Genomic DNA, 19,623 nt, shown 5'->3' with positions numbered 1-19,623 from the left:
TTTCCAATCTGATACATATTTCCTTGAGCAATTCTTCTTCTTCTAAAGAGTCTTTCACTCTCATGTTCTATCGGTTCCAAAGGCTCTTCAGAATTTCTTCTAGGCATACACTAAATAAACCTGAAAAATAAAACAAAAATATCAAGTAAACTATACAAAAAAATAAAAATGCAAAACAAAATAAAATGCTCTGCCAAAACCAAATAACTTCAGGCTGCCAATCCCTGGCAACGGCGCCAAAAACTTGTTCGCGTGTTGTGAGTACTATAAAATATACGCAAATAATGTCCAAGTATACACAATCTCTCAAGTAATATAATGATGAGTGAGTATCGTCTCCACAGGGATTGGGTGAAATTACGAAAGTCTAACCAAAGCAACGCACTAAATTATCTAAGTATAGTTAGTCTTGATATATACAAATGTCACGGCAATGGATATGTGTATGCTGGTGGATGCGGATTGATGGTGTGATGGTGTAGCAAATGAAAATGCAGTGGCAATGATGGATGTTTAATATTGAGTATGGTGAAATGTCAAGGCAATGAAAAATGGTAAAGACAGTAAATAAAAAGATAAATAAAATAAGAAGAAAATAATCCTCACGTGACAGGCTTCCAAAGAAATGAATGGTAAGGATTGGTCTAAGGTTGCTAAACTTATTTCTCAAGTATATTTAAGCTTTCTTGTCTTTACTTACTCGACAGGGCTTTCCTAAGGTGTTCAAAAGAACCTAACAGAATAGGATGCCAAGACATCTGCTCTCACTCAACGATGTTGGACAGCCTACCCTATTGATAAAGACACCCTTTTTAGTCGTTGAAATCCTAACCTAGTCTCTTCCGAGATCTAAGGGATTAAGTTATAATATTCCTAGGCCGGTTCAAAGCCCCTTGAAAATACCATAACCCATTGCTTATGATGATCTTATCTTGCGTTTCTTCCGAATACTTACAAGTATTTTTAGTTTAGGATTCTTCCGAATACCTAACCTTCATCTAAGAGATGGACATTTCCATGCCTCTTACAAGCCTAGATGGTGAAGCATTCATAAGCAAAGCAAATAAAGAACCAAAATAAACTTAAATATACCATTAAAAATAAAGTTTAAACAACCATTAAATCAACCACCACCAAATAAGTTAGTTCATGGTGGGGTTCGAAATATCCAAACACAAAGTCATGAAAATATTCGTTCCAACAACCCACAAAATAATATAAAAATAGCAGCAAAAAGGGAAGTGATAAGAAGCCTTCGACGCGCCAACGGAGGTCTCCTCTCGGCCACCACGAACCACCTAGCTCGCTAGCTCCTTTCGGTGCCTAGCTTGCCACTCCTTGGAGATTTATCAATGGAGGAATATCCCAATGAAGAAGAAAGGAAAAGAGAAAATAAAAATGTGATTTTTCTGCTCTATGCGTGTGCTCTCTGCCCGTGTCTATCTCTCTCCCATGAGGTGTCATATATAAAAAAAATATCTAGGGGTAATGATGAGTTTGTTGGGTGCAAAATACCCCTCATACCCCTAGAATCACATGTTGTGCATGAACATTATCCTCCAAGTGGCAGTGGTCCTTTGGCAGCTCTGGCAGGCGGTTACAACAGTCCTTCACGTGCAGAGACAGCTGTCCAGTGCCAGCTGTCCTTATGCAGAAATATCTTTTTGTCTTTTTCTGCGCCAGAAATGCCAAGGCATTTCAATCTGCTTTAGCAACGTGTGATGCTGCGGCATTACTTCCCAAAGAATCCTTTTTCTTTCTATTCCCTGCACACCATAGACAAATTGCACCTTTCCCTCAAACAGCACCATTAAGAAATAAAATAACACAACCACCACAAATGCAACTATATGCAACTACATGATCCTAAAATGACTAAAATGAGCTTTTAAACAAACAATAACTTAAGAGAAAAAGGCTTTAAAAGTAGCCTTTTTAAGAAGTTAACAGTTCCTCTTAGTTTTTTTTTGCTTGTTGCCTCTCTTGGTGGCTAGAGTTGCCTTTCTTGGTGGCTAGAGTAGCCAAGATAGTGTTTACAGTAGCCACGATAGTGTTTACAGTTCCACACTACTGTCCAGCCTTTGGTCAGTTTGAGTTCTCATAAGACGTGGTTTAAGGCTTACTTAGGCGCACAATCGACCAAGAAGCGTCCCGAAGCGTCTGAGGTCACACGTCCTCTAAACCGAAACACTAAGAACGTGACAATATATATATTTAATAGATATATCTTAATATTAATAAAAAGTACATATTAGAAATATTGAAAAACAATACAATAAAAACATTTTAGATCACATATTTAGTCATTTAACTATTAATCTAGTTTTGTTTTGATCATCGGTTTATGAAAACTTATAATGTCATCACTAACATATTTAATTTTTTTTAGTTAATGAGGGTGACATGATATTTTAAATTAGTATAATAATATATATAATTTTTAACACTTGTATATCCTATTAATTTGATTTAATTTTAAATAATTTAACAAAATTAACTCTTCAAATTTACAAATTCTATCATCATCTTCATCAAACTTCCAACTTTGGATAATTATGTGAAAATTAGTCAAACTCGACACCCACAAACACAAAAGGAAATGGTTTGATTCGAAAGCCTCCTTAGGTGTATCAACCCCAAGTTGGTTATTTTATTTTCCAAGTTGGTTATTATTGTTATCGTTAATAATTTAATAATAGATGACACAAAATTGATTAAAAAGTGAGTATCGTTTTCCTTGATCCTAATTTGATAGTCATTATCAATAATTAAGAAAGATTCTGAAAAACATATTATTTTGTAATCAACCCAAACTATTGATTTTTTAAAATAATTTAAAATTTTCAAAGGAACGATATATTATTAGTTCGGCACAGTCCAACTAAGAAGCTTGTGTTATGATTTTCCTCTTGCATTTTCACCATAGAAATTTCAGTAATGTGTGATAGGGGCGTTTCTCTCCACTATCGCTGAACACAATTTGAGCAGGTTCAGAGAGCCTTATCATAATCTCAAATAATGGACGTCAATATCCATACCTTATTTCTCCATACAAATAGCAAAAAGTGAAAAATATATGGATTATGATAGTACAATATACATTTCACAACACATTTAGGACGGACATATAATTTTTTTAGAGATTCAAAATTTTAAAATATTATGTTAAAAATTTAGAAATATAAACTTATAAAATTTGAATAGTGTGAAATTAGATGATTGTATATTTAAATTATATGAGAAATCAAAATTTTCAAAGATATGTCCCAAAACCTGGTTTAATCCATCATGTGTGAGTGAAATAATTATACAAAATAAATTTTAATTAAAAAAAAGCTAAATAAAACATGTTCTTTTCAATCATTATATTTGTGAGAATAGTGGAGAGGGCATCCAACATTACATGGACCTTCATTTTGTTGCTTTTGATATCATTTGCCCCTCAATTGTAAGCAAGAAATTAGTTATTATTCCACACATACAAAAAAGCAACAAAAAAAAAACTACGTCGTTGAATAATGTTTTCTTTGTTGAACTCATCAAGTGGTTCTAGTGGTTATTAAGAACGAATACTCCCTCGAAATTTTTAAATTCGAATAGTTACATTTACAAAATGTGTGTGCGTTGTTAATGATTGAAAGACGAGTATTTATTCTTTTGAATAAACGAGAAATTTTATTTTTGGTCCCTCTTAAAATTAATTACCTCTCGTTAGAAATACACTACTAGGTAGAAGCTTGATCCCTCTCTTTAATTTTTTCCCAACGAAACTTTCTAGTAATGATTGGGAAAAAATCTTTTTAAAAATCTTTTTAAATAATAAAGAATTTAATGAGGAATTTTGGAGTTTATCGACGTTATTTTTTGTCTCAAGAAATCTACTTTCTTAGTGTTGAAGTAAAATAATCATTTCTCCGAAGGAAAGTATAACTGTTAACATGAATTGTTGTTATAGCTAATGGGGTATATACTAAATTAAATTTTTACAATTCAAATATTGAAAAATCATTAATAAATTATTTAATTATCAATATTTGATTTGTTAATACTATCAATCAATTGGTCTAATGGGTTGAGATACTAGATTCTTTAAACAAAGTCAGGGGTTCGAATCTTGACATTTACGAATACTTTAAAGAGAACAATACTTTTTAACCGTTGAAGTCTCTACAGACGTAGATCTTTAAACTCGAGATCTTTAAAGATAACAATACTTTTTAGCCGTTGAAGTCTATGGATTAGTTCAAAGAAATTGCTTTTGATTTCATGGTCTTTTGGAAGGCATAATGTAATATAATATACAGAAGAAGTTGAAAGTGGTTAGTACCAATGCCTTGCCTTTAATGCCTTAACCATGATTTTTAATCAAAGGCTTTGAAGCAAGTTGGGTAATTGACCACTTTTCTTTTCCAATGGTGCGTTCACTTTGATTAGTTCATTTTCCAATGACAACTTTTATTTACCACTACATTTTAGTGGTGCTCTAAAAGGGTTTTTATCAGTAATTATTCATGTGAACAATAAAAAATGGGAAAAAAATACAGATAAATCGAATCAGATGTGATCACGATTTGATAATGATCAAAATAGCTTTTAGGTCTAAGAATATTGTATTCAAAAGAGAGCTCAAGTATAAGACAATACAAAAGGAAATCATTGGGCAAAATGGAATCTAAGTACATCCAAGTTGCAATAAATAAGGATGACTTTAAATCTCAAGATCATAGCATGATTTTGGTAATGATACGTAGAAGTGTACAAATTAAATCGTAACTGTTAATCGATATAATCATTATAGTTTACATGTTAATTAATCTAATCGTTGAGGTTAACAATTTTAGTTAACCAAATTGCTAAATATAACGGTAACGACTACAATTACGATTAGAGATTTTGACAAACGGTTAATCATCGTTTAACCGTTATTAAATTATAGATATCATTTTTAAGGAAAATAAAAGTATATCGATTGTTTTACATTTAAAGATTTGTCTTTAAAACTTTGACGATGTATTGGATTATTTCTATGTGTTGAACTTTATGTATGATTAATGATGTTTATTTTGTGTTATGTTAGAACTTTAGACAAGTATAATATCATGTAGATGTACATATTACTATGTAGTATCAATTTATACTTTTCTTTTCTTTTTTCAATTAAGTATGTAGTATACTTATTAAGAGAAAAAAATATAAGTATTATCATATTTCTTATATATTTTTATCAAGAGGAGGTTTGGATCCAGATTTATTATAATTATTGTGTATGTTGATGATTTAAATGTCATTGGGAGTTTGAGACTCATGGAGAAATTTTGTGACAATAGAGTACTTAAAGAAAGAACTTGAAATGAAAAACTTTCAAAAAGACAAGATTTTTTTAGATTACATATTAAGCACCTAAAAAATGAAGTTCTTGTGTACTAAATGAGATACATAGAAAATGTTATAAGATGATTTTACATGTATAATATACATATATGGAGCACCCCAATAGTTGGTAGGTCACTTGATGAAAATAAAGTTCATGTTTTATCCTCGTGAAAATAATGATTATCTTCTTGATCTTAAAGTATCATACTTAAGTGTCATTGGTGCATTAATGTATCTTATTAGTTATACACGATTTGATATACCATTTGTTGTCAATTTAATAGTAAAATTTAGTTCATATCCAATACAAGGATATTGGAATAGAGTTAAGCATATATTTCATTATCTTTAATATACGAAATACATGAGATTATCTTTTCTTAATTTATTTAAAAATAGATTTGGTTGATTTTGCGAAATTCGGGTACTTATTTGATCCTCATAATGTTTAATCACAAACCGTTCATGTTCTTATTATGGTGATACTGGTATTTCTTGACATTTTATGAAACCAACGATTGATGTCACTTCCTCTATTCATATTGAAATTTTGACTATTCATGACGTTGATCATGAATGTGTGTAGCTATGATCTGTAATACATCACATACGAAAAGATTGTGATTTATGCCCCGGAAAAGAAGCTCCAATAGTCTTATATGAAGATAATATTAGTTGCGACACGCTCAAGTGAAAAATTTGCAGATCTATTTACTACGATACTTTATATCTCTACATTTGAGAAATTAATCTTCAATATTGGGTTGCACCATTTTAAAGATATAGAGTGATGCATCCATGAGTAAAATAAAATATTTGGTGTTCTTTTCCTCATATTCATGGTTTTATCCGATCGAGTTTCTCTCAAAACAATTTTAATGAAGCAATATATTATACATATTAAAATATGATGTACCCCACAAGATTTTTCCTAATAATGTTTTAATTGGAAATATATTTCACTAATAGACATCTAAAGGAGAGCATCATAAATTCATTTATGTAATGAATGTTCATCCAACTCCCAGATTCATGTATCTTATGATGTTTGAAGTCTTGTAAATAATGATCGTGTACATGCTTATAAATTATAAGCAACAGAAAGCTATCTATAATTACTAAATAATTAATTATTTGGTTATCAATAACAATTCCCTTTTGCTACTTTTCTTCATGTGCAAGGAAAATAAATGTATCCTCTAACATGAATTTTACAAAATAATAAATTTACGAAAAGTCATAACTTACAATGATAACAGTTGTTTCGATATCATGTCAAATTACACTTTTACTCCTTCCACCTTTATCTTTTTAGAATTGTGCTTTTCATTCTCTCTTTACTCGTATCGTTTTTTTATACCTACAAGTCTTCGATCTATTGATAGACTAATCCGGATCGAGTACTGCAGAGGCGAGGACGACCCTCTAACCCAAGTTGCTCCATTCACATTGTAAATATATTATACAACACACTTTTATTGACAAACTATGAGGTATCATGGTTGTTTATCTCATTTCTTAATTATGTGAACCGAGTTCGATCTCTTATAAATAAGATGTTATACTAAAATTAATCTTCACCGTTTATTAAAATGGTAATTTTAGCCCATATTCTTCTCTCTTTTTTTGGGAGTATTTTGACTCTCAACATTTCATTTTGAGGCAAAATGACCACTCCATGTATGAAAACTATTAGATAACAAATGGTTATCTCTCTAAAATAAGTATTTTTTATCCTAAAATGAAACATTATGGGGCCAAAATACTTTAAAAAAAATAAAAGAATAAGAGTCAAAGTGACTTTTTATCAAACGTTATGGGTCTTTTTGTCCTAAAATGAAACGTTATGGACCAAAATGCTCCAAAAATTTAAAATTAAAATGATCATTTTAATAAACATTAAAAGTTAATTTTGATATTATATTTTATAAGATTAGGGGCTAAAATGATACTTTGCTTATAAACATGTAGAGCCAAAATGAGCATACATTTATTTCTTTGCAGAACACTCACAAAGAGGGGATTAATCATTGCTACTGGTAGTGAATACTCTACTTTCGGGAGGGATTTGAAAATTGTGTTAAAACAGCTTAAATTAAATTATTTAATTAGAGGTTAAAAAGGACTAAATTGAATTATTGGCATTTAAGGCGTACTAAATGTGCCATTCTACCATTAAACAAAAAGGTTTAACTATTAATATAGACAAATTTACATCAAGAGATAAACCGAGAGGCAGACGGGTGGTCATCTCTTTTAAAAAATTCAAATTATCATATAATTTAAATATTTATTATTATAATATGTTTTCGCCTCCCAAAATCTTATTAATTCATTGTCTAAAATTTTATGAACTTATTCTATTTAATATAAAATTATGTGTCAATCGCTGAATAGTACATTTAGATAGGAAGAAGAAAAAAGTGCCAAAGAGCATTGATACCACATCTTTGTGCAGTCAGTCAGTGCTTCAAATGAATTGATTGTATTGTCTATATAAAGCGCTGGCTTTTGTATTCTTTGTTTAGAAATTAAAAATGAATGCAAGCTCTTTCACTAACACCATTTGCTTATAAGCTTCACCAAGTCTTCTTCTTCTTCTTCTTCTTCTTACTATTATCTTCTTGTTTCAGTACTGCTTGGATCATTCTTTCCCAGTTTCTCTAATCTAATGGAAACCAAAGGTTATACCCAAGACGGAACTGTAGATCTTCGTGGCCGCCCGGTGCTCGCCTCTAAAACTGGGAAATGGAAAGCCTGTGCTTTCCTCCTTGGTAAGAAACTATCACCTATTCCTTTAAGCTTCCTTTATGTTCTTAATTAAAGACAGTTCTTTTATCCCTTGAGTCCTCCATATATATATATATATATGTATGTATATATTGTACTTCAAGTTTAATACATAATCTCAAGTATGAACAGGATATGAAGCATTTGAAAGGATGGCTTTCTATGGAATAGCTTCAAACTTAGTGAACTACTTGACCACCCAACTCCATGAAGACACAGTTTCATCTATTAGAAATGTGAATATCTGGTCAGGATCGGTTTGGATTACACCAATTCTCGGAGCATTCATCGCAGATACATACATGGGTCGATTCTGGACTTTCACTGTTTCATCTCTCATCTATGTCATGGTAAAGTGACCTACATGTTTCTCTCTAAACCAACCTTTTATTTACTTTGCCTGTATATCTAAAGACAAACATGTAAGGTTTTATGTTAGGAGGTGAACTTATAAAATTTTAGGAGACAACATATTAACAATATAAATTACTTAAATTATATGAGTATTTGAAATTTTCAAGAAATGATATGTCCGTTAGTCCCTTCAGTCCGTCCCTATGTAGGGGTAAGCGTTTGATCGAGTCGAGTCGAGTAAAAAAATTTCGAGTTATTCGAGTTGACGAGTCCTATTTTATAACTCGGAGTTGACTTGAAATTTTTTCGAGCCGAGTAAAGTCGAGTCAAATTTTCGAGTTTTTATTTAAATTTAATTGTAAATATTTACAATATTATACCATCGTTTAATTCTTATTTAAATGATGTTTTATAATCATATATATATATATATTTGTATTTTTTTCATATGTGATTTACATATACCATATAAAGTCGAGAGACTTGACTCAAGTTTCGACTCAAACTTGAAAATCAATCTACTAATTAGTAAAAATTTCGAGTTATTTGAGTTTATTTTACAACTCGATTTAAACTTGAAATTTTTCAAATTAAGTCGAGTTTATGAAATTACAACTTGAAGTCAATTCGAGTATAATTTTTTCAAGTCGAGTCGAGTTTTGGTCGCCCTATCTCTATGTACATCATGATGCTATTCATTATATTGCAAATGTAATCTGAATAACTGGTGATGATTAAAACCTGTGTTGAAAGGCAATCTAAAAAGTAACATAAATCCAAAATGTATATTCCAAATGATGGGTGTTTATATTTTCAATATCTTCAACCACCAAGGAGGTAGTACCAATTGTTTGGACCATATTTGTAGATACCTACCATCAAAAGGCAAATAGGGTTTCTATCATTTTTTTTTTTTGGCTATGGTGGGTCCAATGAATGATGCTAAGATTTGATTTAGTGGACTTAATTAACATGGTCATTACTTTACATTTTGTTCTCACACAAAGCATATCTTATTTTCATTAGACCCACAAAGAAGATGCCATCTATATTGGGAAACTGTTATGTTCTAGTGTTTTGAATTCATTAAATACCAGTTCATTAGAATGTAAGGAACTTGTTTTCTCCAAAGAGCTTGATTTGATTTGCATGTGCTAATTGAACAAATGAATGGTACATAATTTTCTATCTTAAAACTTGTGTACATGTAATATGTTATGTTGACATCAAAGAGTTTTGATTCGATTGGTTAATGCATGATCGTATTCGAATAACCGGGGTGACGTGTGAAACAGGGAATGATAATGCTGACAACATCAGTTTCATTGAAGTCTTTGAAGCCAACTTGCAGACAAGGTGTTTGTAACAAGGCCTCAACTCTACAAGTTGTCTTCTTCTACACATCACTTTACACCATAGCCATAGGAGCTGGGGGAACAAAGCCCAACATATCAACCTTTGGGGCAGACCAATTTGATGATTTCAATCCCCATGAAAAGAAGCTCAAGGCCTCATTCTTCAATTGGTGGATGTTCAGCTCTTTCTTGGGTGCCTTGGTTGCCACTCTTGGCCTTGTTTACATTCAAGAAAACTTGGGTTGGGGACTTGGCTATGGGATCCCAGCAGTTGGCCTTTTGTTCTCCCTCTTTGTGTTCTATTTTGGGACCCCAATGTACAGGCACAAAGTAAAGAAGACTAAAAGCCCTGCCTGGGACCTTATTCAAGTCCCCGTTGCCGCCTTTCAGAATCGGAAACTTCAGCTCCCTATCAACCCATCTCAGCTTCATGAACATGAGCCTCAAGATTACATCAGCAGTGGAAAAAGACAAGTGTATTACACTCCAATTTTCAGGTTCTTGGACAAGGCTGCAGTGAAAGATGGCAGCTCAAGTAGCGCACCTTGCACAATAACTCAAGTGGAAGGAACCAAGCTTGTCCTCGGGATGCTATTAATATGGCTAGTGACCTTAATACCTAGCACTATATGGGCTCAAATAAACACACTGTTTGTAAAACAAGGCACCACCATGGATAGAAGCATAGGTTCAAGCTTTCAAATCCCAGCAGCTTCACTGGGGAGCTTCGTCACCCTCTCCATGCTCATCTCCGTGCCGTTGTACGACCGCCATTTCGTACCATTCATGCGTCAAAGAACCGGAAATCCTAGAGGGATAACCCTCCTCCAAAGGCTTGGCATCGGATTTGTCATCCAGATCATTGCCATTGCTATCGCATATGCCGTCGAGGTTCGGAGGCTGCATGTCATAAGAGTGCACCAAATCACAGGGCCTAAAGAAATTGTTCCCATGAACATATTCTTCCTGTTGCCTCAGTATGTCCTGTTGGGGATAGCTGATGTGTTCAATGCCATTGGACTGCTGGAATTCTTCTACGACCAATCACCGGAAGACATGCAAAGCCTGGGGACTACCTTTTTCACCAGTGGTATCGGAATTGGGAACTTTTTGAACAGCTTTTTAGTAACAATGGTGGATAAAATCACAAGCAGAGGTAATAACATAAGCTGGATTGGAGACAACTTGAATGACTCTCATCTAGATTACTACTATGGGTTCCTTTTGGTCATATCAACCCTTAACTTAGGGGCCTTTCTTTGGGCATCAAGCAAATATGTCTACAAAAGGGAAACCAAAGAAGTCAATGAGGGTTGTATTGAAATGGATAGTAAAGCCTTAGAGAAATATCCAATAGGATTACAAGTATAAACAGACAAATAAACATATACATACATATATTAAAAAATGGTGGCATATGATCATGTTATACCCTTTGTATGATATGTGCAGCAATTAATGTTTTCGGATTCTAGTTTAAAGAGGAAAGAGTGTATGTGTATGTGTATGTGTATGTGTATGTGTATGTGTATGTGCATGTGCATGTGCATGTATCATAGCAAATGCAAACTATATATATATATATAACAATAATGAGAACTGAATTTGAAGCATGAAGACAATCCAAAACACTACTCTTGATTGATGATTCTCTCCACAATACAATACAATACAATAGGAAGTGAGTTTAACTGCTAAAGGAAGATTTATCTAATTGCAAAATTGAGATCATTGGTTTTGTCATGACTATTAATGTACAAGATCTTGGGAAGGATAGCTGTACAGAATCCGTATGAATGTAACTCTGCCAAGCAACATAACGTTGTGCATTTCTCATTTCATCCTCGCCGTTTCATAGAAGTGCAGTTCCTTCGTTTAGCTGATAGTTGAGGCCTCAACTGCATAGGATGTGAAATGTAACACTACAAGGTTCAGGAACTATCCTGAATTCATGTAAAATTCTATGCAAGAATATAGAGTGCTTTGATTCTAAGGATTAAGGCAAGTCCAAAACGATGAAAATAATGAATTAATAACCACAGAATCATATAACAATTGTCCAAGAAATTTGATTCAATAAAAACACATTTAGTCCTCCCCGAGTTTTTGTTTCACCCCTCCAACCACTAGAAGCATTTTATCCAAAAATACCATAAATAATTAATAAAATACAGATCCTTTGGGTATCTCTGAATCTGATGTCAAGGACACAATCTAAACAGCTTATAATATTCGTAGTTCTATGGAGTTTTATGATGCATATTATGTAGTTTTAGTTCTTATTTCTTTAGGCACTTTCAACCTAAAATCAATTAGTAATAAGTCAAAAAACTAAACTCGGATTTCAGCTACAGCAAGCTTCAAATCTGACTAGTGTGGGATTACAACAATTGAGACGTCTAAAGACACAACAATAACAAATCAGCTAGATGAGCCTCCCACATAGATAACAAATACAAGGAAACAAAAAGTTAAAGAACTAGTAACAAACGTTGCAACAAACAACCCAAGCTCTATTAATATTGTAAAAATCCAACTTAAAACCAATTACTAATAAATTTAGCGGTCCAACTTGAATATAATAGTTAAGAAAAGCTAACTCAAAACTTAGCCGCTGATGGCATCAATTCTACTTGATGAATCTTTCAACTTCCAATTTCCTTTTGGCAGAAAGAAAATTATGAGCCTAAAACAGAAAAGAATTTTATCCCATTCAACCAGAAGTCCGGTTTTGGAGGTTATGTATTCCCCACATCTAATAGTATAGGGTATATAAATTCCATGTTGTATACTAAATAGCTCTTCTTGGTTTCAACAAATTTTCTTATGCAAGAATATATAACTTTAAATTTGGGATCATGTTAATTTATAGTAGCCGAAGTTGCAAACACAGTTCAAGGATTCTTTAACCCTCCTTCCAAGCATTATTTGATATTCAGATATCGAGAACAACAAAAAACAAACTGCACACAGTAATTACTGAAGATAACAAAAAGAGTGCATTGGTACATACCATCTCAATATACTTGAGCTGCTTCAAAATCTGATCAGTTTCAAGCTCCTGCTAAAACAAATGCAGCAATAGTTTGATTAGAGTAAAATTTATGTCATACTTTAGACAGATTAAAATTGAATTTTACCTATCAAAAGAAATTCAATTTTATTCTCGAGTTGTATTTTATGATAAAAGAGCCAGAGAATAGGAAGCATATACTATAGATGTAGAACCTTGACCAGGGAATCAGCATGATAAAAAGAGGAGAGGAAAACTGTGGTTGTGGTCAATATGCCATAAAACCTTGCATTGGCAGCTTGTTCTTCCAATAAAACTGCCACTTATATGACACCGCTGGTTCTGTTTTGGACAGGTTGATGAACTATAACCAAGAATTTTTCTACTCTAAAGATTGCATTGCTTTGTTAAGCAGCTTGAGTCTTAAATTGAAATCCATGTTTTAAAAAAAGTATATGCTTCCATTATAAAAGTATCAGCATCCAATGAAATATATGATTAATCCCAAACCTAGACTAGCCTTCCAGATTAGAAAGAACAAAATAAAATTCTAAACTGATTATTGCTCCATGAAGATGTTCCATGTTAATTACAAATTCCAAAACCTAGGAGAAAATAAACATGCTAAAAGGCTTATCACCTGAGGTACAGAACAATCTGCATGGGATGGATCCCATTGCACAGAGCAGAAGCACTCCCAATCATCGGTTTGGACTACAAAAAGCGGAGCCCTAGAAAAGCAAGAACTTAGAAGTTAAGAATCTAGCATGAGTGATGCAAGAACCAAAAGAACACCAAGAAAGAGACTTTAAACTTACAGGTATGTTAAGTTACTAGCAATGGAGTCTTAAATAACAATAGCTCATCTAGGGAATGTTTTGTACCTAGTTTGAACTGAATTTCTCCAGCTCTTAAGAACAATCTAATCATCTTTATCCACAATTATCATTATCAATAATAATATCTTAGGTGCATAGTGTTGACCAATCATCTGATAAAAAATTGAGCTATGCTGAACCTCCATCTCGATTTTCAAATTTTTGTATGAAAAACAATATCATCTACAAACCATTAAGCATATGATAATGAAAAAGGATGGTGAAATATGACATATTCCCTCAGTTGTATTCTCTTTGAGTTCATTCTTTGTAAATTGACAATTTTGAACTGAACTCTTCAAGCTTTTCAGAACAATTTAATCATCTTTATCCACAATTATCATTATCAACAATATCATAGGCATGTAGCATTGACCAGTTAATCTGTTAAGAAATGTGATACACTGAACTTCCATCTCAGTTTTCAAATTTACTACGAGAAACAATTTCATCTACTAAATGTTAAGCACACAGTAAGGGAAAGGAGGGTGATATATGACAGATATCCTTGTTATTGTTTGTCGTTTGCTACTAGAAGATCAACAATATCGTAATGTAACATGTTTAGTTCAAGATATGGGTCCTTTTGTTCAGAATCCAAATTTTTAGACATAAAGAACTGATATCATTTTAAGTTTAAAAAATAAACATCTACAAGTTAATCATAAATAAACTGATTAGGATACCCTAGAAATAAATGACATGAGTTTTAGAAAATATCGACTTTGTACTAGCATAAATGGAAGAAAGAAGAAAAATATCAAAGAGAGTAAACTATACCTGCGCCACTTTCCGCAGATGGTTCCTTTACTGCCTCCTACACCTTCTATGAAGTCTCTGCATTGAAGCCAGTTCCCTATCGAGCTTACTTTAGATGACTTGTTGCAATTCATTTCCTATGAAGAAAGATGTGTCAATTCTCCTCAAACCAAATTGCCACTTGTCTGCAAAATGGCAACACTAACCATGACAAAAATCAAAGCCTTACATGGAAATCAGTAAATTCTGAAATATCCAAGTTTAGTGGTTCACCAATGGTATCAACATCACTGCATCATATAACAAGAAGCTATTTATGAAAGACAACACTAGTGAAATAAGAAAGCACACAATAGCAGCTAATTTCTTTTTCCAAAAAGACTTTCCCTAAGCTGAACTATTTATGAAGGACAGCACTTGTGGATTAAGAAAGCACACTTTTTTGCAAAAAGATTAACTTTCCCTAAGCTGAACTATTTATGAAGGACAATACTGGTGGATCAAGAAAGCACACGATGGCTCCTAATTTTTTCCAAAAAGACCAACTTTCCCTAAGCTGAAAATTATCAGTTCTATTTCACCCAAGAATTATGAAACATGGGATTCCAAAACAAAGTGGTAGCTAAAGCAGACCACTTCCGATCAGAATAGACTGTTAACTCATTAAAAAACCATAGGCACTTACAGAACATCTCAGCCATGGAAGGTAAATGAGAAGACTAGACTACATATCTATATATTAAAAGGGACACCATAACAGTTTCTGGCTAAATATCATAAATTGAAAATCTAAATTCTGACTTCTTAGAAAAGAAGGGCACTTAGGCAAGATCACATCAACATGGTGATAATCTGTTCTGAAATAAAAGCAGAATTTCTTTTTCCATTGTTGCATGCAACCATGAACAATTAGACTGCCACATGACAAGCCATCAAAGAAATCCTATCAGTTTAATAGAAAAAAGATGTTTGGCATCATCGCTTTCTTCAAGGTCGATGCAATTAGCCTGCTTATAAAGTCAAATTTTTTTATCTCTTTCCCGTGTAACTTATCTAGCCTCTCAAATTTTATGTCTTCTCTCTAGCTCAAGACGGAATCTGCACCTAGGACCTTTCTTACAAAAAAGGATAAAATTGTTCATAATCATTAAGCAATATAACCTCTTAGCAATCTCTCCTTAAGCTCCTCATATCTCAAAGCATCAAACAGTACCTTCAACTGCATTGTTTCAGACAGATTTTCATCTGTCACAAAGGGAAGCCTAGGTAGAATTATTTGGGAACATAACAACATAAATACAACTTCAAATAGAGAACTGCATCACTCATATCTATGTTCTAGTATGCACAAAATTAGAGAGATCTAAATGCATGCAATCCATATAGACAATTAACTTAAAAATAAATAGTTCATGGAACATACTTATCAATTGGACCAGAACAGTCAGGAACTTCTGCTTGAAAACCTTTTCCAATTCGAACACTAGTTCTATAAGGCTCAGCATCTCTCAACATTAATTCTATTGGACTGACTTTCCATTTAGATGATACATCTCTGTCTCTGCCCATTCCACCGGTGATACTAGAAGGCCTTCTTGCAATTATCTCCTTGTGCATTATCCGCTTCTTTTTCAAACACAAAATACAATTCCACTCATCAACAGGTATTTTCTTTACCTTGAGATTGCAGCAACGCATGTGAAATGCCTCTTCACAACTGTCACATATTAGCATCTTTTGTGTTGTTCCTGAACGGCCACAAATATTGCATAACCTAGAACACCTACTACCACTACTAGTCCCAATCTCCTCATTAGCACAAACCCTAGATATCCCAACTTCTTCAACATTCTTCTGCTTCTGAAGTACAGGGACACACTTAACTTTTTCAAATAGATCTCCTCTCACAACTTCGGCAGCTATTACACTAGAAGAGGTGGACTCAGCATTCTCATCCACCTCAACTTTCTTAGAAGCTGATAAAATATCTGTAGTTGACTTTGACGATGAACATCTATCATTTATACTGTCAACGTCTATAGTTTTCTGCATAACAGTTTTATGTACATCATCAAAACTATGGTCGTTCACACCAGAGCATCCATTAGCAAATTCATACTTTAAACTGCGAGGTTCTCTACTGCGTGCAAGAGGCATCACAGTATCTCCAACTGCTACATTTCTGTGTTCAACATGAGAAACTCTATTTTGCTCCAGTGTTGCCACTAAAAGAGCATCCGAACTGACAACAGAAGGACAACCCCCACTTCTGCCTTGCCGTTTCTTCCTACTGAAAACAAAAGCAGGGACAGGGCTTTCAGACAGAAAACTCACAGATGACCGTTGAGGACCAGATCTTGGTAAAGGAGGGCATGAACACTCGGCCACTTTGCATCCACTCAGAGAGATATTATCACATCTAGGAGACATCTGCCAATTTTGGTTACCAGGCACATAAAGAATCTTGTTTCCCAAGGTTATATACATAAACTAGGCTGGCTTCAATTGAACTAAAATCTAAGTATTCATCAACAATTCACCTGATATATTAAACAACAAGAAGAACAATCTGGGTCTTTTCCCTAGCACTCCCAAATTACTTCCACTAATCAAGAAACCCCCACTCTTTATTCCGTTTCAACCTTCCTAGTCAATTCCAACGATATTTTTTCAGCAAACTACTAAACAAACGAGATATACCCAATTGAGAGAAAGTAAAGGTGAGAATTTGGCATACCCTTTTCGCAAATAAACCATAAAAGAACTTCGTTTTTGCATTATCAAGCCTTGACCATCTCTTTTCATCCAAAGAAATACAAAAAGGAATGTTGGGGGGTTTGCACTTTTTAGCAAGAAACAGAAGAATGAAGGGAATTCAAGGGATCAAACCTGGCATAATAACTGTTGTAAACCGAATCGTTGAGGCAGAATCTGAAGAGGACAATGGGTTTTGGTGTTTGTGATCCGGTGAGATGGTGGACGGTGGCTTTTGAACGCGGTGTAATGTGTTTTGGGTCTTGCTGGTTTTGAATTTCACACGTTTGAAATTCAAACTTTTGAATTTTACACTTGTTTAAAAGGCCCCCTTGAAAAAATGAAAACATAAACCTAAAAAGGGAGATAAGTACTTTATTAAGTAAAATCAAGTAAAAAAAATTGAATTGGTTAAGCTGAGGAATATGATTTTATAATTTTAATTTAATTTAAAAAAATTCGTGTCAAGTTGAGTTTATGAAATTCGACGAATTATTCGAGTTTCTGTTTAAATTTAATTATAAATATTTATAATGTTATGGTATTAATTAATTCTAATTTTAATGACATTCTATAATCATTCATAACATATATATATATATATATATATATATATATATATCATACATAATTGAGGAATTCAACTCAAATTTAAAAATTACTCCAATTACTAAATATTTCGAGTTATAGAATAATATTTTATAACTCAAACTTTACTTAAAAAAATTTGAATCAAATCAAGTTTATAAAATTACTAGTCAATTCATATTTATGAAATTACGAATTGATTCAAATTTTTTTAACATCAAATTGAGTAAAAAAAAACTATGTTTTAAATGGAGTTTTACTTACCCTTGAGCTTGACAAACCGAAAAAAATTAACATGTACAAATTATGAAATATAACTATCAAATTATTAAAATCTTAATCATTATAAAATTGTAAAAATAGGTAAAATCTACTTTAAATTTAAGGTTGAGGATTCAAACTACCCTCCAGTTATTTCAAAAAATTTAATTTTTTATTAAATCGAAACTTTTAACTGAAAATTTATATCATTTTTGTTTCAAAATCGATCATTTGCTGTAATATTTTTGAGTTATTTGTGTCACATGATATGCCCATGGTTCGCAACTTGGAAGATCCATATTTTTAATTTTTTTTAGAAACTTATAAATTAAAATTTATTTTAAAATTATGATAATTATAAAAATCTAAAGTATTTTGAATATTGAAATTGTTGAAATATTATTAAAATTATAAAATCTATAAAGAATTCTAGAAATCAATTAAAAATATAAAAATATTCAAAAGTTATTGGAATGTTATAAAGCTTTCGATTAAGTTTTTAAAAAAGTCAAAAATTATAAAAATGATAATAACAATTAAAAATAAAATATTCAAAACAACATGATACCGTTGCATATAAAATCTAGGCTGAAAGCCATGTAAAAATAATTTAATTTTCTTACTAATTTCTCTTAACTAAATTAACATAAAAATATTTGAAAACAAATAAAAACAATATTTTATATCAACAATCAGTTGATTTAATAGGACGAAGTACTAAATTCTTTAAGCAAAAGTCAGGGATTTGAATTATAGTGTTTGCAAATGGAGCAAACTGGATTGAATGGTCACCCTCGCTTCTACATTATCCAATCTGAATTAGTCGATAAATAAATCAAAACCAGTTGATTATACTCAAAAAAAAAAAAAAACCCTTGACGCAATATTACCTTGACCTAATCAGTCATCGCTAACAAATGGTAGCAATGCTTTCTTCATCTTTGCCATTGGCTGACTTCCTCTAAACTCAGTCCGATTCCTTGGTTTAGCTTTAACCCCGAAACACAATGTCGAAGCCCGTGATCCGAGTCTAATATCATCGTCATCGCCGTCATCCATGCAATTGTGAACATGTGATCTTGAACACAAACACGAAAAATGGCCCCTTCGTCTGTGAATTGTCTTTCGGTTCATGAACGATGAAAAAGAACCGGAACCATGAAATGGCGACCATGACGATGATGGAAGAGATGCATGGTTTTTCCTCGGAAAAATCAGCTTTCGAAAGATTGAGCCTAAAACGGTTGACGGTTTCAAGCTCTTCTTCGTCATCGGTTTCGGTTTTGACTTCATCGAAGAATGATACAAAGGAGGCGGAGCTAGAGGAGGAAGCGTTGTGTCAGATGAAGGGTGTTTAGGGGTTCCGGGGTGTGATTCCCAATCGAACGGAATCGCAACCGAAGCTCCTCCATAATAGACCGTTGAAGAAGAATTCGCCATGGATGTTTCCCTGGACGTTAGCCTGGTGAAGAACTTGTTGTCTTGCTTGATTTGGAGA

The 19,623-nt window shown here is 32.9% G+C and overlaps 2 protein-coding genes across 2 annotated transcripts; one reads left to right on the top strand and one right to left on the bottom strand.

The window, feature by feature from the left end:
* Positions 1-7,916: 7,916 nt before the first annotated feature.
* Positions 7,917-11,353, top strand: LOC120213129 (protein NRT1/ PTR FAMILY 5.1-like). Its single transcript, XM_039211282.1, has 3 exons — positions 7,917-8,147; positions 8,296-8,513; positions 9,813-11,353. Exons 1-3 carry the CDS (start codon positions 8,045-8,047, stop codon positions 11,241-11,243), a joined length of 1,752 nt encoding a protein of 583 aa, XP_039067213.1. The 5' UTR covers positions 7,917-8,044; the 3' UTR covers positions 11,244-11,353.
* On the bottom strand, positions 9,912-17,515 carry LOC120213130. The gene is made up of 7 exons (XM_039211283.1): positions 15,946-17,515; positions 14,752-14,812; positions 14,544-14,659; positions 13,526-13,616; positions 12,886-12,933; positions 11,721-11,770; positions 9,912-11,152 (listed from the first exon to the last, which is right to left on the bottom strand). Exons 1-7 carry the CDS (start codon positions 17,007-17,009, stop codon positions 11,113-11,115), a joined length of 1,470 nt encoding a protein of 489 aa, XP_039067214.1. The 5' UTR covers positions 17,010-17,515; the 3' UTR covers positions 9,912-11,112.
* Between the last annotated feature and the right edge of the window lie 2,108 nt (positions 17,516-19,623).

Source organism: Hibiscus syriacus, unplaced genomic scaffold (assembly GCF_006381635.1).
Source record: "Hibiscus syriacus cultivar Baekdansim isolate YM2019G1 unplaced genomic scaffold, ASM638163v2 tig00110020_pilon, whole genome shotgun sequence".
Classification (NCBI taxonomy): Eukaryota; Viridiplantae; Streptophyta; class Magnoliopsida; order Malvales; family Malvaceae; genus Hibiscus; species Hibiscus syriacus.
This window is presented reverse-complemented; position numbering and strand designations above follow the sequence as displayed.